Raw genomic sequence first — 23660 nt, forward strand, 5'->3', positions numbered from 1 at the left:
ATTTTACTTTAACTTTGATTGTCCTATTATTAATGAGGCCTGTTTAAGTACTAGGATAGAATATACACCAACCATACTTCAAGCTCTAAAACTTCCCCACATTCAGTACAAATTGTGTAATAATTCATCATCTGTAGGGATGTGCAACTGAAACAATACTACCTTGCAGAGAGAAATGTCCAAAAAAAACTAAATATTACTACTACTACTACGTCGACTCAGGCCTAGGGGGCCGGCGTCGGGCATGATGACGGACTGTCCACTTCTCCCTCTCCCTCATCAGTGTGTTCAGTTCATCTACATTAGCCACACCGCTATCTTCTAGGAGCGTGTTGACCATAGTCTTGGGAGGGCGCCCAGGGTTCATCCTCCCGTGCTTGGGCTCCCATATGATGACTAGGCTGGCAGGTAGCTCGGGGTGGTGTAGACAGTGCCCCGCTAGTTGCAGTCTTCTCGCCTCGATTTTAGTGGAGAGCATCGGTAGATCGTCATAGAGCTCAATGTTCGTCATGTGCTGTTGCCAACTCACGTCAAGAGCCATCCGGAGCATTCGTGTATAGCAACCATCTAGAGACTTTAGCATAGTCTTGGTAAGTGTCCATGTCTCGCATGCGTACGTGAGAACGGACTCTATGACTGCTATGAAGATCCTCTTTTTAAGCCCTCTGGTCAGGTTCGACTTCTAGATTTCCTTCATGTTGTTCATAGCCCTCCACGCTAGCGCCTTCCGTATCTTTTTGTCCTTCTCCGAACTCATCATTCTTGACCCGAGGTACTTGTAGACAAAGACTTTCTTAATGGTATCATTCTTTACGGTCTTGAGAGTACCTTTGTCGCAGTTAAACGCCATGTACTCTGTCTTTTTAGCGTTCAGGTGAAGTCCAACTTTATTGCACTCAACTTCTACTTTTGTCATTAGCTGCTGTGCTTCCTCCATCTGGTCAGAGAGCAGGACTATGTCATCTGCAAAATCGAGATCTGGGAGTGTAACCGGTCTGACCCTTTTGGTTTGTCCTGGTTTTATGGTAAAACCAAGCTTGTCATGATCTTTGGTAGTTTGATGTAGAGCATAATCAAGGACGATTATAAAGATGTAGGGGTGCCAGAGTGTCTCCTTGCAACACTCCAGCTAGGAGCTCGAACAATGCTGTTTCCGTCTGGTGATACAACTTTCGCCATGGTTTTGGTTTGGCTGGATTGTTTTGCTCTCAGTAGACGGTCTGGCACTCCGTAAGTTTTCAGGATCTTCAGCATTTTACCTCGGTGAATGGAGTCAAAAGCTTTGCGAAAATCAATATAAGTAAGCACGGCTGGTAGGTTGTTCTTCTTGACTTCCTCGATGATTCTACGGAGAGCAGGTATTTGCATTACTGTTGTGCGCTTCTGCCAAAAACCATTCTGATTGAATCTTAGCTTAGGGTCAATGGCAGTGCGAATCCTGTTCAAAATCATCTGATTGTATAGCTTTGCTAAGGTGCAGGTCAAGCTGATACTGTAGTAGTTATCTGTCTTCGTGAGGGATCCAGACTTGGGGACTGGGATAATGTTTGAGAGTGACCACTGTTCTGGTTTGTCGCCTTTCATCAGTGCCATATTACATATGTCCAGCAAGATGTCGTTCAGGTCGCAGTTCTTCAGGACATCTGGTGGTATCCCATCTGGTCCAGTGCTCCTGTCCTGTTTGAGTGCATATTTGGCCTTTTTCAGTTCCTCAATGGTGAATGGGTCATCATCGATGTCGACTTGCATTAGTATCGTGGGTATGTCCTCGTCTTCTTCCATGATCGTTGGAGAGCTTCCCAGCAGGTTCTTAAAGTGGGTAAACCATGTCTGGACATGGCCCTCTGCTGTTTTACCATTTATTTGACCTGATGGGGACTTCTTCCGTCTGCTGATCTCGTTGACTAGGTGCCATGCTTCTCCATGCTGCTTGTCTTCATTAGCAGCCTCTACCTCTCTAATCCTCTCAGCTAGTTCCTCTTCCTTCAGTCGGTCGTAGGTGGCAAAGAGATTCTTCTTTGCTGTCTTGAACTTGTTCCTTAGCTCTTCCGTTTCGCTCCTTCTAAGGTTGGCATGACAAGCATTGACCACACTTCTTGCTGCGATGACATCAGGATGTTTCGAGATCCGGCTCTTCTTGATTCACTTCACAGTAGGCAAACTCTTTGTTACATCTGTGTGTGCGTCCATGAGCCGTTGAAGGTGGTCGGTGGCAGTCTCTTCTTCCTTCCTTTACAGTGGGCTGAAGTGATTTCTCACCTCCACTGTGTACCAGGCTTGAAGAACAGGTTGTGAGGAGAATGCCTTCCAGTCTACCTTCTCCTTGGGACCTGTGGCTTTGGGTTGCCGCAGGCTCAGTCTCACTTGCATAAATATTAGTGCTACTAAAACGGCATTTCAGACTGCTTTTTAAAGATTGCAGTCTTCAATTGCAATGTTCTCCGAACAACTTTATCCAGTTTCATAGAGTTCTAAAGTCATAGAGCACTGCAGCACAGAAACAGGCCCTTCAGTCCATCTAGTCCATGCCAAATTAATATTCTGCCTAGTCCTATCAACCTACACCTGGACCATAGCCCTCCAAACCCTTCCTATTCATGTACGTTCAAATTTCTCTTAAATGCTGAAACTGAACAACTGAACCCACTTCCACAACTTCTGCTGGCGGTTCGCTCCACACTCTCACCACCCTCTGAGTGAAGAAGTTTCCCTCATGTTCCCTTTAATCATTTCACCTTTTACCTTTAACCCATAGCCTCTAGTTCCAATCTCCCACAACCTCAGTAGAAAAGCCTGCTTGTATTTACCCTGTCTAAAAATCTCATAATTTTTTATACCACTGTGAAATTTCCCCTCGTTCTCCTACATTTCAGAGAATAAAGTCCTAACCTATTCAAAGAAGATATAGCATAGATTGGCAGGAGCAAATTGAATTGAACTGAACTAAATTAAACATTCCTAGACTGTTTCACTCTACGATTTGATGCTTAATATTGCTTGTTTTTTGCCATTTGTGCGATTTGTTCTTTTTTTTGCGCGTTGGTGTTTGGTGCTTTCTTTAAATGAGTTCTGTGACATTTCTTTGTTTCATGGCTGTCTGCGGAAAGATGAATCTCTTGGTTGCATACTGCATACATACTTTGATAATAAATGTACCTTGAATGTTGGAATCTTTTGAATCTTTTTTTGAATGAGCGTGAGGCTGGGAAATATTAACCTCCACAGGCAAAGGAGACTTTGAGTCTATATTTCAAAGTTCAAAGGTTCAAAGTAAATTTATTATCAAGGTGTATATATATGTCACCATATACAACTCTGAGATTCATTTTCTCGTGGGCATACTCAATAAATGCATAATAGAATTAAAAGCATAATTGAATCAATGAAAGACTGCACCAAATTGGGTGCTCAAGCAGTGTGCAAAAGACAACAAGCTGTGCAAATACAACAAGAAGTAATAATAATAAATAAATAAGCAATAAATATTGAGAAGATGAGATGAAGAATCCTTGAATGTGAGTCCATAGATTGTGGGAACATTTCAATGATGGGGAAGTGAAATTGAGTGAAGTTATCCCCTTTTGGTTCCAGAGCCTGATGGCTGAGGGGTAATAACTGTCCTGAACCTGGTGGTGTGGGTCCTGAGGCTTCTGTACTTCCTTCATGATGGCAGCAGTAAGAAGCGCATATGACTTGGGAGGTGGGGGTCCCTGATGATGGATATTACTTCCTTGCGACAGTGCATTGTGTAGATGTGGTTAATGGTGGGAGGAATTTAGCCATGGTGGACTGGGCTGTATCCACTACTTTTTTTAGGACCTTTTTGTTCAAGGGCATGGGTGTTTCCATACCAGGCTGTGATTCAACCAGTCGATATACTCTCCACCACACATCTGTAGAAGTTTGTTAGAGTTTTAGATGTCATGCCAAATCTTCCCAAACTCCACAGGAAGTAGAGGTGCTGCTGTGCTTTCTTCACAATTCCACTGATGCTGGGTCCAGGACAATTCCTCTGAAATGATAACACTGAGGAATTTAAGGTTGCTGACCCACTCCACCTCTGATCCTCTGATGAGGACTGGCTCATAGTCCTCTGGTTTCCTCCTCCTGAAGTCAATAATCTGCTCTGTGATCTTGCTGACATTGAGTGAGAGGTTGTTGTGGCATCACTCAGCCAGATTTTCCATCTCCCTCCTTCCTATGTGCTGATGATTCGGCCTATGTCAGTGGTGCCATCAGCAAACTTAAATATGGCATTGGAGCTGTGCTTAGCCACATAGTCGTAGGTGTAAAGCAAGTAGAGCAGGGAGCTAAGCACACAGCTTTGTGGTGCACCTGTGCAGCTGGAGATTGTGGAGGAGATGTTGTTGCCACCAGGTTACAGTTTTCAGTGAGCACAAAAAAGGCAGTTTGATTGTTGGCTCTTAAAGTCAGCTGCTGCAAATCAACAAATTTCACAAGATACGTCAGTGGCAATAAACCTGATTCTGATTGGTTAATGGTTAATAATTTTTGTATGACCATTTAAGAAAAAAGTTAGTGTATATTCCAGAGGCAACTATAATTGAAATTAAAACAAAATTCTGAATGTACATAGCATCTATAAAATGCAAAAAGGCATTTCATTTTTAAAATATTTTTGTTTTCTTATATAGAGATGCAGCACAGTAACAGGCCCCTCTGGCCCAACGAGGAATGAGGGAGGGAATCCACGTGGTGACGGGGATAACATACAAACTTATTACAGACAGTGGCGGGAATTGAACCAAGGTTGCTGGTGGTGTGGTAGCTTTGCGCTAACCATTTCGCTGAGATTGCTTATCAGAATCTGACATTTCGAGGTTGCTAATCTCTGTGAAAGGTTAGATAGAAACACTAACACAACACTATTTCACACTATCAACTAAAGTGTATAAGCAACCCTTATTTATTTTTGGGCTCCAAGACATTATTAGACTATTAGATAATTGATACTTTTTAATTTAAATCCTGGTCATAAACTGGGCATGGTTTGTAGTTTGTAACTAAGTTCTATGATAATTATATGCAGATATGTTGAGCAAGTTGATGTATTTTGATCCTTGTTTCCACTGATTATTTTCAGGAAATTGCCAATCCGAGTTCCCAGTCTGAAGATGCTGAGAAACTTTTTCACAGAAGGGGTAAGGATTGATTTAGAATTAAGAGTAGAGAAAATTTGTAGCTGACGACTGGCGTAACACACACAAAATGTTGGAGGAACTCAGCAGATCAGGCAGCATTTGTGGAAATGAATAAACAGGCTGAGACTCTTCTTCAGGACTCATAATTGTGTCCTGGTGTAGGGTTTCAACCTGAAACATCGATTGTTTATTCCCCTCCATAGATACTGCCTGACCTGCATTTTGTATGTGTAACTCTGGATTTCCAGCATCTGTATAATCTATTGTGTTCATGAGTAATTGATAAATGTTTGCTAATGAAGTTCACAGCCACTATTCTATTATGTTCTGCTATTACACACTTAAATGTTATAATTGAACCCACATCCACCACTTCTGCTAGCTGCTCGTTCAACACTTGCACAACTCTCTGAGTGAAGAAGTTCCCCCTCAGGTTCCTGTTAAATATTTCACCTTTCACCCTTAACCTATGACCTTTAGTTCTATTTTCACCCAAAGCCTGCTTGCATTTACTCTTATGTATATCCCTCATAATTTTGCATACCTCTATCTCATCTCCCCTCATTCTTCTACGCTTTAGGGAGTAAAGTCCTAACCTATACAACCTTTCCCTTTAACCCAGGTCCTCAAGTCCCAGCAACATTCTTGTATTTTCTCTGTATTCTTTCAATCTTATTGACATCTTTCCTGTTGGTAGGTGACCAGAACAACATACAATACTCCAAATGTGGCCTCACCAACATCTTACACAACTTCAACATCATATCCCAACTCCTGTACTCAACACTCTGACTTATGAAAGCCAATGTGCCAAAAGCTCTCTTTACGACCCTATCTAGCTGTGATACCACTTTCAAGCAATTAGGTATCTGTATTCCCAGGTTCCTCTCTTTTAGTGCATCTTCAGTGCCCTGCTGTTCACTGTGTAAGTTCTATCGTCGTTTGTCCACCCAAAGTGCAATACCTCACACTTGCTGCATCAAATTCTTTCTTCCATTTTTCAGCCCATGGTAATTCTATGGTCATGTTCTTCATCGTGCTTTGGTTTCTGTTTGGGAGGTGGGATGTGGGTGCAGAGACTTCAGGATTTGTGTTGTGAATGGATGACACATGGGCTGCAGGAATTGAGGAACTATGTCTTAAACAGAAGCTGGCATGTGTACAGGGTCTAGGCCAAGTATGAGGTAATTAGTGAGATAGCTTTTGGAGATTGGCACTTCCATGCGGATACGTAGTTAAATAAGGAGGAAGATTTAGTGGTCTGGTGCATTATATTAGTTATGTGATAGCATGGTAGCATAGGGGTTAGCATAACGCTATTACAGTGTCATCGACTTGGCTTCAGTTCCCACTGCTGTCTATGGAGTTTGTATGTTCTCCCCGTGACTGCGTGGGTATGCTCCCACAGTCCAAAGATGTATGGGTTAGGTTAATTTGTCACATGGATGCAATTGGGCGATGTAGACTCATTGCTCCAGAAGGGCCTGTTACCATACTAAATAAAATAAATGGGTAAAAGTAAGGCATTTTCCTTTTAGAGGTCTAGAGTTATGTTAGGAACATCTCGTGTCCCAGCAGTGCCTAACGTTGGTTGCATCTGGATAATGTGGCCTGAGTTTTCATGCAATGTTTTTGAAGTATTTCACAGGCAATGCAGTCATCTCATTTCCTTCTTGTGGCGACCTTGTCCACCTATCTGATTGACATGGAACAACTCCTAAATCGTAATCGCTATCTTTCTCTACAGAAAGTTTGAATTAATTTGGATAATCCTGAAACAAGCAGTGTTACTTGATTGAATGTCTAGTTGTATTTCAGTAGGAGTTTCAGGAGATTCAGTATGTCACCAAGGACACTTGCAAATTTCTGCAGCTGTTCCGTGGAGAGCATTCTAACTGGCTGTATCACTGTCTGGTACGGAGGGGTGGGGGCAGTGGGCCACTGCACGGGATCGAAATAAGCTGCAAAAAGTTGTAAAGTCAGTTAACTCCATCATGGGCACTGGCCTCCCCAGCATCCAGGACATCTTCAAAGAGTGATGCCTCAAAAAGGGGGCATCTGTCATCAAGGACCCCCATCACCGAGGGCATGCGCTTTCCTCATTGCTGCCATCAGGGAGGAGGTACAGGAGCCTGAAGACACACACTCAGCGATTCAGGAACAGCTTCTTCCCCTCTGCCATCAGATTTCTGAATGGACATTGAACCCATGAACACTACCTCACTACTTTTTTTTCTCTATCTTTTTGCACTACTTACTTAATTTAACTTTATTTATATATACTGCAATTTGTAGTTTTATTATTATGTATTGCAATGTACTGCTGCCACATTAACGACAAATTTCACGGCATGTGCCAGTGATATTAAACCTGATGCTGGTTGTGATTATAAGTATTCTAGTAGGCATGCCCAATTGCAGTGACTGATAATCTTGTCCATTTACAATTCAGTTTTCAAGCTTTGAAAGGGAAATTGATCGCATTAACCAGTCAGTGACTAAAGAGAGGGAAAACACTAAATGCTGAAGGAGCTCAGTGGGTCAAGCAGTATCTGGGAAGACAAAGGGCTCAACTTGAATCATCGGCTGTTCCTTTTTTCTGAGTTCCTCTGGCAGTTCATTTATTTCTTGCACCGGATTCCAGCATCTGCGGTCTCTTGTGTGTCTGCAAAGATGAGGCCGCTGCACTGTTTGAGAAATTGTGGAAAGTCATTATATCCATCAGTGAGCAATACACCCCTAAGATTAAATTTCCTTTGTTAAAAAGAGTTCTATTTCATGGAGGCAAGGAAAAATTGATTGAAAAGAAAATGGTATTTCTAGTTTAATATCCTATGAGGCACAGTAATGTGCAAAAGTCTTAGGCACCGAAGATTTTTTATATAGTTTAATAAGACCATAAGATATAGGAACAGAATTAAGCCTTTTGGCCCATCGAGTCTGCTTCGCCATTCCATCATGGATAATCCATTTCCCTCTCTGCTCCAATCTCCTGCCTTCTCCCTGTATCCCTTCATACCCTGGCTAATCAAGAATCTGTCAACCTCTGCTTTAAATATACCCAATGGCTTGGCCTCCATAGCCGCCTGTGGTAACAAATTCCACAGATTCACCACTCACTGGCTGAAGAAACTCCTATCCTCCTCTCCACCCTAACCATTAGACCCCCACACCATAGGAAGTGCAACATGGCCAAAAGGCATTAACTTTTACGGCTGGTTGCAGGGAATGTGTTGCCTAAAAGAGCTGATAAGAAGGGAAAAAAAATAGATGTGAAACAAATATAAAAAAAATTAAATTGATTTGAATAAAGTAATGATCAATAAAGGAGTTAACTGTAAAAGAACGTTAAAACTTTTGTTGTGTAGATTCAGAGTACCTCATTTAAGATGCTATATTCAGATCTGTACTCTAAGTTATGAATTTGTTCTTAAACTGCAATGATTCCTCTGTTTAGTAAGGAACAGAAGTTCCATCACTAAGGGAATAACCTGCAGAGTCTGAATAACTTGAGGTTACTCGGATCTTGGGGTCTGAGTCCATAGGACGCTCAAAGCAGCTGCGTAGGTTGACTCTGTTGTTAAGAAGGCATACGGTGTATTGGCCTTCATCAACTGTGGAATTGAGTTTAGGAGCCGAGAGGTAATGTTGCAGCTATATAGGACCCTGGTCAGACCCCACTTGGAGTACTGTTCTCAGTTCCGGTCGCCTCACTACAGGAAGGATGCAGAAGCCAGAGGAAGGGTGCAGAGGAGATTTACAAGGATGTTGCCTGGATTGGGGAGCATGCCTAATGAGAATAGGTTGAGTGAACTCGGCCCTTTCTCCTTGGAGTGACGGAGGATGAGAGGTGACCTGATAGAGGTGTATAAGATGACGAGAGGTATTGATCGTGTGGATAGTCAGAGGCTTTTTCCCAGGGCTGAAATGGTTGCCACAAGAGGACACAGGTTTAAGTTGCTGGGGAGTAGGTACAGAGGAGATATCAGAGGTAAGTTTTTTTACTCAGAGAGTGGTGTGTGCGTGGAATGGGCTGCCGGCAACGGTGGTGGATACAATAGGGCCTTTTAAGAGACTTTTGGATAGGTTCATGGAGCTTTAAAAAATAGAGGGCTATGGGTAAGCCTAGTAATTTCTAAGGTAGGGACATGGTCAGCACAACTTTGGGGACCGGAGGGCCTGTATTGTGCTGTAGGTTTTCTATGTTTCTACAACGTTTGTATGTTTCTAACTTGTTCAGCTATACATGGTTAAACTATTTGTGCTGTTAGACAACTGAACTGTCTGCTACCACCTAGGTCTCATCACTTAAGAAGCACCGGTAGCTTTGTACTGTTTACTTTTTAACTTGCATCATAAATGCACCTTATGCTAAATGTTAATCTACTGGAATGTATTTATTTGTTAGTCTTATTTTTGGTAATATTACTTTATGTGTTGAGTGAGTTATATGTACTGTGTTGTGCACCTTGTCCTGGAGGAATGATGTTTCATTTGACTGTATACATGTATGCGGTTGAATGACAATAAACATGAACTTGACCTTAAGTAAGGTTCAGATTTCTGGATAAGGGAATAGTCTTACTAGGTGATTTGTCTCTCTGGGACCATTGTTGGCACGTCAAGTAACTTAAATTGTCAGGCCTCATGGACATGTTAATAATTAACCAAGATAGTCAGGAAGTCCGTGAAACTCTGTCAATGAAACCCAGTTGAGTCAAGGACTCAATTGTATTGAATCAATACAAGGACACCCCTTTAGAACAGAGCTGAGGAGGGATTTCTTTAACCAGAGGGTGGTGAACCTGTGTAACTCATTGCCACAGACAGCTGTAGAGGTCAAGTCATTCGTTATATTTAAAGCAGAGGATAATAGGTTCTTGATTAGTAAGGGCATCAAACTTTATGGGGAAAGGCAAGAGAATGGGGTTGAGAAGGGAAAGTAAAATCAGCCATGGCAGAGCAGACTCGATGGGCTGAATGGCCTAATTCTGCTCCTGTGTCTTATAGTCTTGAGTGCAAGGGCAGAGAATAGATTTGGCAAAGTAAGCTCCTGCATGGCTAGGGGAAATCTATTCTTCCATTCTGCAGCCCAGGATTACACTCCATTCCTTGTGGCCTTCTAATCTGTCAAGCTCTTTGATGATTCTCTTGGTTTCCTGTTGTTGAAATGTCCCCACTGGTTTTCTGTGAGAGGTGTTGGGACCACAGTATTGCCTTCAGTGAAACTCACAATCATCCTTGGGACACATTGGTGGTGTTGGATTGGCTGATTTTCTGGACTCTGGACGTTACTTTCTCTTTCTTGAGTTACACTGTAGGATAATTAATCTCTGGTGAACTCAGTGAATTTGAAGGGACTGGGAAATAAGCATTCTGGAAGCCATCTCTGACTGCATTCCTGACTCCAGATTGTGGTACAGGAGCCTGAAGACACTCACTTAATATTTCAGGAACAACTTCTTCCCCACTGCCATCAAATTTCTAAATTGACAATGAACCTTTGAACACAACCTCACTATTTTTCTTTGCTCTATTTTATTTATATTTTACATATACTTTGATAGTTATTATTATGTATTGCAATGTACCACTGCCGCAAAACAACAAATTTCACAACATACACCAAGGATATTAAGCTTGCTTCTGATTGATCTCGAATCTAGCCACATCCCTGTCTCTGATCGCACAGCCTATTGTACCCTAGCTCACACAAGACTAATGACTAAAGCAGATCCAGAACTGGACTTCCCAACAACTGGATGCCGGATTATTGGAGTTTTACTGTAAATGCATTCATTTTGAGAGGGTGAGAATATGAAAACAAGGATGTGATGATGAGGCTTTATAAAGCATGGGTCAGACTGCACTTGCTGTATTGTGAGCAGTTTTGGGCCCCTTATCTAAGACAGAATGCTGGCATTGGAGAGGGTGTAGAGGATATTCACGAGTATGATTCTGGGAATCAAACGGTTAACGTATGGGGAATATTTGTTGGCTTTGGGACTGTACTCACTGGAGTTTAAAAGAATGAGTGGGACATCTCATTGAAAATGGTCGAATATTGAAAGGCCTAGATAGAGTATACATGGAGATGTTTCCTATAGTTGGGGAGTCTCGGACCAGAGGGCATTGTCCTGGAATACAGAAACAGCCCTTTCGAACAGAGATGAGGAGTAATTTCTTGAGCTAGAATTTGGTGAATCTGTGGAATTTATCGCCACAGATGGCTGTCAAGGCCAAGTCATTGGGTATATTTAAAGTAGAGGTTGATAGGTTCTTGATTAGTCAGAGAGGCAAAGGTTATGGGGAGAAGGCAGGAGAATGGGAGTGAGGGGGAAAATAAATCAGCCATGATTGAATGGTGGAGCACACTTGATGGGCCAAGTGGCCTTATTCTGCTCCTACGTCTTATGGTCTAAACGAATGAGATGTCCATTTGTTTTAACAAAAAAAGCATTTTTAAATTATACTTGGGTGGCAGGGTAGAGATACATCTCTACCAAAGGAAGTATAAGGCACTCCTTCCCTCTGCTAGCCTGCAGGTCACCCACTAGCCCCTCGATCAGGGTCACATGAAACCATGGGAGCAGGTGATGGATAGTCATATGAGCAGCCGGTGTATATCACAAGTCCTGGTTCTGCGACCACTGACGCCAGGCAGACAGAGTATTGATAATGGCTGGTATCACCCACCTTGTAAAGACGCTGCCCAGAAGAAGGTAATGGCAAACCACTTCTGTAGAAAACTCTACCAGGAACAAACATGATCGTCCATGTCATACGACATGGCACATAACAAACAAAGATAAATAATACTGGTTTTGGCAGAATGGAAATTTAAGATGTTTGGTTTCACACTCTTTAAAGCATGGTTATTCATAATTTTATTATTTATCATTCAGTCCTTAGAAAACTTGGACACCTCTGAAAGCAACAGATCTAAACGTCATTCTACATCTGATCTCTGTGATGTGACCTTCAGTGATGTCAGGAAAGAGGGTTGGTTATACTTTCGGCAGCTTGTCACTGAGAAGGGAAAGGTATGTAAGTTTTAGTCTGCATCAAAGCATTTGTTAGACATCACTTAATAATTTAGAAAGAGATTGTGTATTTGTATAATATTTTATAACATCACAAAGTATTTTAGCTTTTGTTAGGCAGATCACTTAATAATTTAGAAAAAGAGAACAGATATTTGTATAATATTTTATAGCATCACAAAGTATTTCAGCTTTGATATGGATTTACTGTTATAACCTCAGGAAACTTTTAAATTTATTATCGTGTACTCTTCACCTTCATTGCATTATACATGTGAAGTCAGAACACAAAGTGTTCAAGAGAAGTAGTGCAAAGGATGTAGGAATCAGGGCTGTCACATACAATTTAGCCTCTGTTTTAAAGAATTGTTTAAAGTTCTAGTTATCACTCCTGGGCCTCCATTGGTCAGGATCAGCGATGGATGTTGCGTACTAGATACACAACCCTGGGCAGTACTAGATGGAAAACAATCTGTTTCCAATGTAGCAAGCAACCCCTGTCCTTGCATCTGATGAACCCAAAGAAGGGCTTATTGAGAAAGTAAGGAGGTATGGGATCCAAGGGGACCTCGCTTTGTAGATCCAGAATTGGCTTGCTCACAGAAGGCAAAGAGTGGTTGTAGACAAGTCATATTCTGCATGGAGGTCGATGACCAGTGGTGTGCCTCAGGGATCTGTTCTGGGACTTCTTCTCTTTGTGATTTTTGTAAATGACCTGAATGAGGAAGTGGAGGGATGGGTTAGTAAATTTGCTGATGACAGCAAATCAGGGTCAGGGGTGTTGTGGTTAGTTTGAAATGCTGTCAGGGATTACTGCAGGACATCGATAGGATGCAAAACTGAGCCGAGAAGTGGCAGATGGAGTTCAACCCAGGTAAGTGTGAGGTGGTTCATTTTGGTAGGTCAAATATGCTGGCAGAATATAGTATTAATGGTAAGACTCTTGGCAGTGTGGAGGATCAGAGGGATCTTGGGGTCTGAGTCCATAGGACACTTAAAGCTGCTCCGCAGGTAGACTCTGTAGTTATGAAGGCATACAGTGCATTGGCCTTCAAAAATCGTGGGATTGAGTTTAAGAGCCGAGAGGTAATGTTGCAGCTATATAGGACCCTGGTCAGACCCCACTTGGAGTACTGTGCTCAGTTCTGGTCACCTCACTGCAGGAGGGATATGGAAACTATAGAAAGGGTGCAGAGGAGATTTACAAGGATGTTGCCTGGATTGGGGAGCATACCTTATTAGAATAGGTTGAGTGAACTCGGCCTTTTCTCCTTGGAGCGGCGGAGGATGAGAGGTGACCTGATAGAGGTGTATAAGATGATGAGAGGCATTGATCGTGTGGATAGTCAGAGGCTTTTCCCCAGAGCTGAAATGGCTTAACACGAGAGGGCGCAGTTTTAAGGTGTTTGGAAGTAGGTACAGAGGAGATGTCGGGGTAAGTTTTTTTTACTCAGAGAGTGGTGAGTGCGTGGAATGGGCTGCCAGCAATGGTGATGAAGGCGGATACGATAGGGTATTTTAAAAAACTCCTGGATAGGTACACAGAGCTTAGAAAAATAGAGGGCTATGGTTAACCCTAGGTAATTTCTAAAGTAAGTACATGTTTGGCACAGCATTGTGGGCCAAAGGGCCTATATTGTGCTGTAGGTTTTCTATGTTTCTAAATGGCAGAGACTGATACAGTTTGGCTTGGCACCAGCATCATTGCAGGAGTTGCCAGTCAGTGTTGAACTCAGCGTAGGATTGCCTTAGGGACTCTAGCTCTGGATTTTTCCCTCAGGGATAACTTCCAGTGCCTTCCCTGTAAGTGCGTATAGCCACAAGGCAGCAGAGGTTTGAGATCAAGGGTTTTCCTTTTCCAAGGTGAGCTGCCAACCATGGCTGATGAGTCCCATCTGCCCAAAGATAGCTTTTATAATATCATTAGATATCATTAAAATTAAACAAGTTGGAAAGAAGGATGATATAATTAGATGGGCTTAAATAATTACAAAACAGTGTATGCTGAGGAATTAGGAGAGAACAGTAATTATGAAACAATATTCATGACTTTGGTTGCCTAAAAACAACTAAACAGTCATTAAGTTTTTTTTGAAATATTGCATAAGCTGTTGTTATGGACAAGATAAAAAGGTCCTCCAAAGATGTGGAATATACAGCCAGATAATGTCATCAAGAGTCATAGAATTGTGCGAAAAGTTCAAAAATAAATTTATTATCAAAGTACGTATGTGTCACCATATACAACCCTGAGATGCATTTTCTTGTGAGCATACCCAATAAATTTAAGGATAATAACCATTACGGAATCAATGAAAGACTACTCAACTTGGGTGTTCAACCAGAGTGCAGAAGACAACAAACTGCAAATATAAAAAGAAGAAATAATGATAATAAATAAATAAGCAATAAACACCAAGAACATAAGATGAAAAGTCCTTGAAATTGAGCCCATAAGTTGTGGGAATATTTCAATGATGGGGCAAGTGAAGTTGGATGAACTCCTTTGGTTCAAGTGCCTAATGGTTGAGGGGCAATAACTGTTCCTGAACCTGGTGGTGTGAGTCCTGAGGCTCCTGTACCTCCTTCCTGATGGCAGCAGCGAGAAGAGAACATGTCCTGGGTGGAGGGGGTCACTGATGATGGATGGAAACATCATATGCATGCCAACCCATTTGTCCATCAAAACATCCTATTTTGCTCACATTGAATCATGGAATCATAGAGCACTACAGCATAGAAAAAGGCCCTTCATCCCTTCTAGTCTATGTCAAAATATTATTCTGCCTAGTCCCATCTACCTGCATCTGGACCACAGCCCTCCATATCCCTCCCATCCCTTCTGTGCCTTGCTATCTAAATGTCTCTTAAATAATGTTCCCTGTAAGGTGTGTGCGTGCCTTTTGCTATTAGCGCACAAAGGAAGTTAAATTGCGCACAAAAGATTGTCTACCTCGTTGGCATGTTAAGTATATTTCACAATCGTACACAATCACATTTCCTTTTCCGGTTTTTGATGCAGACAGTGTTGACGTCATGGGGTTTGTGATGATTTGTCTGCCAGTTTTAGAACTGGCTTATTTATACTACTTTTATTGAAGAAATTATTGATTCATGATGTCAAATTCCAAAGAAGCAAAAGGCATGAAGTGCAAAAGAACTGCTAATTCATTTAAAGCAGAATGGCTTAATGAAACCGCAGAAACTGCTGCACCGAAAGCTCATGAGGTCAGGAGCGTGCAGCTACAAGAAATATTTATGTACATTGCTAGCTGTTAAAATGAATACCTCTACATATAAAATTTAGTGCACACATGTTGTCACTGGGCATAAAATTGCACAGTACATTAATTTTGCGCACAGTGGCCATTACAAATTAGAGGGCACATTGCTCATAAACATAGTGTTTGTATCAGATTCCATCAGCTCCTCTGGCAGCATGTTTCAGATGTCAGCTACTCTCTATGTCAAAACAATTGCCCTCAGAACCCCTTTAAGTCTGCTTCATCTTAAAACCTTTGCCCCATTGTCCATAAGCCTTGTTGGTTGAAAATTTTATATTGTTTAAGCCACCATATCACAACTCCTTTTAGAATAGTGCTGTGGGTGTTTTCCTTTAAATCCTCCTGTGTGAAAGGGGACCTTGCTTAGACTATTTACTGAAATTATACTTAACTGGACTGACCAGTGAAATGAAAATGCAATAATTTATTTCAGAATATAGCGATTACAATGTTCCATCTTTCCTATCTTGCACATACCATGTTTTTTTTGATGGGCTAACTTGCTACAAATAAAAAATTATTGTTACATTTTGCTAGGAATAATGAATTATCCAAATCGCTGAATTTCTACGTTTAGATCTATCGTATGTGCATTGAAACATACAATAAAATCTGTTTGTTTGCGTTAACAAGCAACACAACGTAAGGATGTGTCAAGGTCAGCCCGCAAGTGTCATCACACATTACAGCACCAACGTATTCGGCAGAACAACACAGAACACAACAAGCATCAAAACAACCACAACAACAAAACAAGTTCCTTTCTGCCCTCCCAACCACACACACGGACAGTCCTCCAACTCCAGGGCAGGCTTTCAGGCTACAACTTCTGGACATCCCATCAACTTTTGGGCTTTATAATCTTAAATAGTATCAAAAATATTCATGACCAGTAAAGGCTGAAGTCTGAGTTTATTATGACCAAGAGGTGCATGCAGATCAAAGAAAGAATTCACATTTTATTAATGAACTTCTAGATTTATAGGTGATCTAGTACTAGTGCGATCACGTGAGTTGAGTATAATGTTCTCTTACGGCGGGTCCTCAGGTGGCTGTAGAGGATGGTCTGAGATCCATATACTCTGGTGCAGTGTGGGCAAGAGTAAGAGGTGGCCGTGGTTAGTGGTTGAGGCTGTTCAGTCTCTCCATTCGTAGCCTCCGTTTGTTCTCTGAGGCACAGCGGAGGTCGCTCTCATGTAGCACAGCTCCTCCTTGAACAGATTTCCTCCAGGTGTACCTATTGAGTAAAATGTCTTCCCAGTTTTTAGATGTAATGTTGAATTTCTTCAGACTGATTTTGATGTTATCTTTCAAACATTTCCTTTACCCACCAGGGGCTCACTAACCTTCCTTCAACAGGGAATTAAGGATCTGTTTCAGGAGTTGTGAGTTAGGCATCTGGATGATCTATATCTTATAGGATGATCTATGTCTTAAAACACAAAAATACACTCATTGGCCACTTTATTAGGTACACCTGTAGACCTGCTCGTTAATGCAAATGTCTTATCAGCCAATCATGTGGCGCAACTCAATTGTATAAAAGAAAGCAGACATGGTCAAGAGGTTCACTTGTTGTTCAGACCAAACATCAGAATGGGGAAGAAATATGATCTAAGTGACTTTGACTGTGGAATGATTGTTGGTGTCAGATGGGGTGGTTTGGGTACACCAGAAACTGCTGATGTACTGGGATTTTCACACATAACAGCCTCTAGAGTTTACAGAGAATGGTGTGAAAAGCAAAAACATCATGTGAGAGGTAGTTCTGTGAGCAAAAGTGCCTTGTTTATGAGAGTGGTCAGAGGAGAATGGCCAGATTGATTCAAGCTGACAGGAAGGCGACAGTAACTCAGATAACCACACATTCCAACAGTGGTGTGCAGAAGAGCGTGTCTGAATGCAGAACATGTCGAACCTTGAAGTAGATATGCTACAGCAGCCGAAGACCACAACATACACTCAGTGGCCAGTGAGGTCCCTACTAAAATGGCCACTGAGGGTATGTGATATTTTTCAAGCAAATTTTACAAAGCTTTATCTAGCTTTTCTTTCCCTTAGGAAACATCCCCCTCATTCAGGAGTAGGCTTTCATCAACTTTATTTAACCTCATTTCATAAAAATCGCAAACGTAGAGCTGTTGTTAGAAATTTGTTCTTCACACTGTAAAAGAAGCATACTGGCCATGACCTCAGAACTGTTTCAGAAACTGACTGTCTGAATGACTATAATCTCGAGATTCTGCAGATGCTGAAAATCCAGAGTAACAAACACTACTGGAAGAACTCAAGCGGTCAGGCAGAGGAATAAAGAGCCAATGTTTTTAGCTGCGACTCTTCAGCTTTATCCTGATGAAGGGTCTGGGCCCAAAACTTCACATGTTTATTCCTCTCCAGAGATACCGACTGACCTGCTGACTTCCTCCAGTATTTTATGTTTGTTACTCTGACTGACCGATTGCTATTTTATCTATTATCACAGTTTTGACTTGGTTTTTAAATACCAATATGATTGTAGTTAATATCATTTTCTCCAAAACATCAGTAATCAACTAACTCCCGTGATTTACAATTGATCGTATTTTTTTTAATGTTATTGAAAGGAGCTGAGTCTGAGGCTATTGATTTATTTGGTATGAGGTACAGCATGATCCAGAATTTGAGGTGGATGTTGAATAACTAATTAGGAATATGCCCTGGGGATATTTAATATGAGGTAATTTAATACTGAGGTATTGCAGTCTGATCTGATTCTCTGCCTGTTCCATATAACCATGAGTTAGTGTTAGAGCAAATACCCGGTTATAAGCCTTATAAGCAGCAGACTTGGCTTCCTTTGTCAAGACCCAGAAGTTTAAATGTAAGTACAGCATTAAATGGTATCTTAATGTTTTAAAAATATCATATTAGAAGGGAGTAGAATTTGGAACTACTTATGAGGCTGTATAAAATTTATTGGTTTTAAAATCTTTTAACACAGTACCACCTTTTTGAGTGAATCTATCCTGCAGCATGAATGAAATCAAGCATTTCCATTTAAAATCTTTACTTGATATTATATTGATACCTTGCTTACTGTTAATTAATTATCTACTCCGCACGTTTCATTAACCAAGTACAACCGGTGATCATAACTCAGGAGAAAAAAAAAATCTCAAACTGAACATGCAGGAATAGATAATTCAATTTTATAGAGAGCGCAAAAACAAATTGACTCCAAAGGTCAATCTTTTGAAATTAACAGTCAGAGAATCTGATTTTCTGTTACTATAGAGTTATATTTGTATATTTACATTTGATGTGTGAAACTCTTACAATTTAAATATTTGTAGCCATTCTATTCCTATAAAGAGTTGTAATCTATATATTTACATTTGATATATAAAATTCTTCTAATTTAAATACTTTTGTCCATAGTCATTTCCTTTATAAATATTCTTTTGACATGGGTGGATGAAAAGCAAATGGAAACTATGCTGAAATGAGGGCAGTATCTCTCTGAACAGTACATAATATAACTGATTTGCTTTCCGGCTCGAGAGAATAGGTAGAATCGAATCGTATGTCTTTTTGTCTTTTTATTGTTGTTTAAAAGCAGATAATTCAATAAACCAGAAAATCTTGACACATGCGGTAAAAACAGTATTTTTAAAGTAAAAGGCAAATTAATGTTTTGGAAGGGTAGCACTCATCAAATCTCTGGCAAAGAGGCCCTTTGCTCCCACCCCACCAAAAATATACCTTGTTCCTGCTGTTTATATCCAGCATTTCCTGTTTTGATTAATGCTTATTATGCATGAGAATTATTTTTTTTCTTTTCTCCCCTGTACTACGGTGGCTGCATCCAAACACTTCCATAGCAACAAGCAGCTCGGAGTTTCTGGCAGAATAATACTGAATGTGAGGGAAGGAGGGCTTTACGCCTCCTTTGGCAGAGACATATCTGCACCCAGCCACCCAAGGTAGAATAGTACTGAATGTAAAACTTAGTTCCACAGATGAAAAAGACTAAAGTCAATGAAATAGTTTGTGCATAACAAGTACTGGTACTCCATTTTCTTGAATTCTACATGTTGCTTTGAGTACTGTTATCACTTGTCCTGGATTAACATATTTGCATTAAAGGATCCAAATCCACTGTGGTAGAAAAAGATCAAAACATTTTCTATGCAAAAAAAATCCAACATAAGAAAAATAACCTGATCACTAATGTCTTAGTGATATTATTAAACCTTAATTTTGTAATTAAGTATGGTTCAAATGGTTGAACTTAATATCAGAGAATGTATACCATATACCACCTGCAACTCTTACTCTTCGCAGACGTCCGCAGAACAAGAAACCCTATGGAATAAGTGATAGAAACATCAGAACACTATAGCCCCTTCCTCCCCATGCACAAGCAGCAGCAGAAGCATCGACCCTCCCCCTTCCCCACTTGCACCAGCGGAAGCATTGACCCCACACACCCCTCCCCACCGTTCATGCAATAGCAAAAGCCCGTGTGTGATGATTAATTCATTTATTTCGTTACTTACTTGTCGTTCTGCTAGTTGACTGATGCCCTATTGATTAATTTGTTCATTTAATTATTCATGTACTGCCATCAAGGTCAAAGCTTTGCACAATTTTAGTGAATTTATTTCTCTCTGTTTATTGTTTGTCTGTACAATCGCTAATCGCTAAAATATTAATATCAACAGATATTCAGTTGATTTTACCTTTAAACCTGATTTAAGATATTGTTTTGTGTCTTTGTTTTCCAGAAGGTTGTGAGCAGCATTCGGTCTTGGAAAAGGGTGTATGCCCTCCTGCGATCGCATTCCCTCTATTTGTACAAGGACAAAAGGGACGCAGTGACCTACGTTTCTTCACCGGCTGAGGATGAGCAGCCCATTTGTGTTAAAGCCTGTTTGATTGATATTTCATACAGTGACACTAAAAGGAAGAATGTGTTCAGGCTGACTACTTCAGATTTCTGTGAATACCTGTTTCAGGCTGAGGATAGAGATGATATGTTGAACTGGATTAAAATTATCCAAGAGAACAGTAAAACAGAGGGAGAGGTAAGCACAATATAGGCTGTCTCGACTTATGGACACCCCTAAGTAAAGACAAGGAGCTCCCATAATATTAAAATTCAAAAGTCTTGTGTATGTAGAAACAGTATGTTTATGCCTTTTTCCCTCCACTTTTAGTAGTTGTTCTAGTGTTCTTATCAGTCTCGTATGCATTCCATTCCTTTCATGACAATACTGTGGCGGTATGGTGACCATATTGAGTGTGTGTTTTTCAACTTGTGGGCAAAATCTGTACTACGTTCACTTAAAACCCATTCATTCGTTATGTGCTGTGGCATATGATGTAGGCGATCGTGGTCTTTCCATGACCATAATTGCTCTTGGCAAATTTTCCTACAGAAGTGGTTTGCCATTGCCATCTTTGGGCAGTGGCTTACAAGATGAGTGACCCCAGCCAGTATCAATACCTTTCAGAGATTGTCTACCTGGCGCCAGTGGTTGCATCACCAAGAATTGTGATCTGCACTGGCTGCTCATCCATCACCTGCTCCCGTGGTTTCACGTGACCCTGATCGGTTGGGTGGGGGAGGGGGTGCTCAGCAGGTGCTACACCTTGCCCAAGGGTGACCTGCAGGCTAGCAGAGGGAAAGAGTGCCTTACACCTCCTTTGGTAGAGATGTATCTTTACCCCATCACCCTAATTTAGAATTCAGCTAAAATTAAAGTCATTCATGGGTGACAATCGGGCTCTATTTTTACAGACTTACAGACTCCTGTAGCTGGGTTCTTTCCTAGGGACAAGCTACACCAACATTAATTTCAACTGAGTTTGAAAATTCTGTAAAGTACTCATAATGTCAGGCAGAATCTGTGGAGAGAGAAACATGGTTAATATTACAGGTCAGAACTGGTGTTTGGACTACTTTCACCACAGCCAATCCTGTTGACAAATTGGAAAGAGGACATGCTGAAGTAAAAAGCTCTGAGTTTTATTTAAAATATGGCATAAGGATAACAAAGAGTAGTACTGGTCAGAGCTGACCATGGATGTTGCGTCCCAGCTGTCTAGATATGCAAGTCTAGCAGTACAATATGGAGAAGCTGCTGCCCATGTAGCAAGCTCCCCCTCTCCATGCATCTGATGAACCAGAAGGAACGGCAGAGACTGATAAGAGTTTGCCATCAGCTGCATCGCAGGAGTTGCCAGTCAGCATTGAACTCAACATAGAACTGCCTTAGGGACTCCAGCTCCAGATTTTTCCCTCGGGCTCTATTCCTGAAACCTTCCCCACAAGTGGGTATAGCTGCAAGGCAACAAGGATTTGAGATCAGAATTTTCCTTCTAGATGAGCTGCCAACCACAGCTGGCGAGCCTCATCTGCCTGAAGCGACTGGTTTTAAGGTGCCAGTAACCTGCCTTTGCCCCTTCTTCTGTCAGTAGAAACGGTTCCGCCAGGCTTAGTAGCTAAACCACACGTGAAGGCTAGGAGCTGGACTTGGCTGTCAAAGGCTATTTGAGGGACATGCCATTGGGAGAATTTAATATGTAGTGGCAGCTTGTCCCTATTACCACACCCAGCTATAACAACCTTAAGGAGCCAAGCAACACTGCAGTTGCATCTTTTGTCTTTAAGATAACGTTGATTATTTTGATGTTGCTTCAATTCCAACTGTAAAAGGATGAAAACTGACTTTATGAAATATCATATATTTATGTGCAGTATTGATCTTTCCACCTCCGTTAATGGATTATCTTCGATACACTACAAAGGAGCTAACTTACTTTATGATATGTTGCCATAGCAATACAATGGAATTCTTTGACCGAGAACAGGTCTTGCATTTAACCTGTTGAAAGTCTGTTGAGACCTGCAAATAGTAGCTCAGTACTTTATCAAATGGATTCACTAATACATCTCAACAATAATTGCTGACATTGATTAGAGCATTAATTTGTATTGTAGCTGACACAATCCTTTCACAATCAGTGGTACCTTGTTGGTCGCAAATTGCCAACCCAAGGGAGATCAGTTTCTCTGACTTCCAGTTATTTCAACCCCCACTTCCTTTTCTCTGTTTCCATTCCACATTCTGGTTCCTCTTTTACCCCCTCTCTTCTCCTCACCTGTCTATCACCTCTGTCTGGTGCCCCTCCTCCTTTTTCTCCCATGTTCCACTCTCCTCTCCTATCAGATTCCTCCTTCTGCAACCGTTTACCTATTCCACCTATCACCTCCCAGCTTCTCAATTCATTCTGCCTCTCCAACCACCTATCTTCCCCTCACCTCATCTCACCTATCACCTTCTAGCTTATACTCCTTCCCCTCCCCCCACCTTTTTATTCTGTCGTCTTACTGCCTTCCATTCCAGTCCTGATAAAGGTTCTGTCCATAATGTCAACTGTTTATTCCTCCCCATAGATGCTGCCTGACCTGCTGAGTTCCTCCAGCATTTTGTGTGTGTTTCTCTCTTTATTCATTCCCTTTGTTTCCTGATAAGACACTCTCAATTCATGCTGGTATATGACCATGTTCTGTAACTTTGTTCAGCACTTTTACTGAAAACCCTCTGAAAGACCAGTATACCACACCCACTGGTTTAACCTTCATCTACTTTAGTCAATAAACTGCTCAAAAGACTAACAGATACATCAAGCGTGATTCTTATATATTCTATAAAGAGCATAAGATGTAGGAGCAGAATTAGGCCATTCAGCCTATCGTCTGCTCCACTGTTCCATTGTGGCTGATTTATTATCCTTCTCAACCCTCTTCTCCTGTCTTCTCCCCGAAGTTGTTGATGCCCTGACTAATCAAGAGCCTATCAATTTCTGACTTGGCCTCACAGCCTTTGTGGCAATGAATTCCACAGATTCACCACCTTCTGACTAAAGAAATTCCTCCTCATCTCTGGCATAGACTAGATGGGTCGAAAGGCCTATTTCTGTGCTGTACTTTTCTATGACTCTATGACTGTTCTAAAGGGATGCCCTTCTATTCTAAGTTTGTGCCCTTTGGTCCTAGATTCCCCTCCCTCCCTATAATACACATCCTCTCCACGTCCACTCTATCTTGGCTTTTCAATATTCGATAGATTTTAATGAGATTCTCCCCTCATTCTTTTAAACTCCAGTGAGTACAGGCCCAGAAC

At 41.3% G+C, this 23660-nt stretch overlaps 1 protein-coding gene across 5 annotated transcripts in view; it reads left to right on the forward strand.

The window, feature by feature from the left end:
- The window catches only part of LOC134340331 (rho GTPase-activating protein 23-like), a 490201-nt gene that overhangs the window by 404195 nt on the left and 62346 nt on the right, over positions 1-23660 (forward strand). For all 5 annotated transcript variants that reach the window (XM_063037438.1, XM_063037439.1, XM_063037437.1 and 2 more), the window contains 3 exons: positions 5105-5162; positions 12068-12205; positions 20256-20555. In XM_063037438.1, coding sequence (XP_062893508.1) covers positions 5105-5162; positions 12068-12205; positions 20256-20555 — 496 coding nt within the window. The remainder of the gene's footprint in view (positions 1-5104; positions 5163-12067; positions 12206-20255; positions 20556-23660) is intronic.

Source organism: Mobula hypostoma, chromosome X1 (assembly GCF_963921235.1).
Source record: "Mobula hypostoma chromosome X1, sMobHyp1.1, whole genome shotgun sequence".
NCBI classification, from domain to species: domain Eukaryota; kingdom Metazoa; phylum Chordata; class Chondrichthyes; order Myliobatiformes; family Myliobatidae; genus Mobula; species Mobula hypostoma.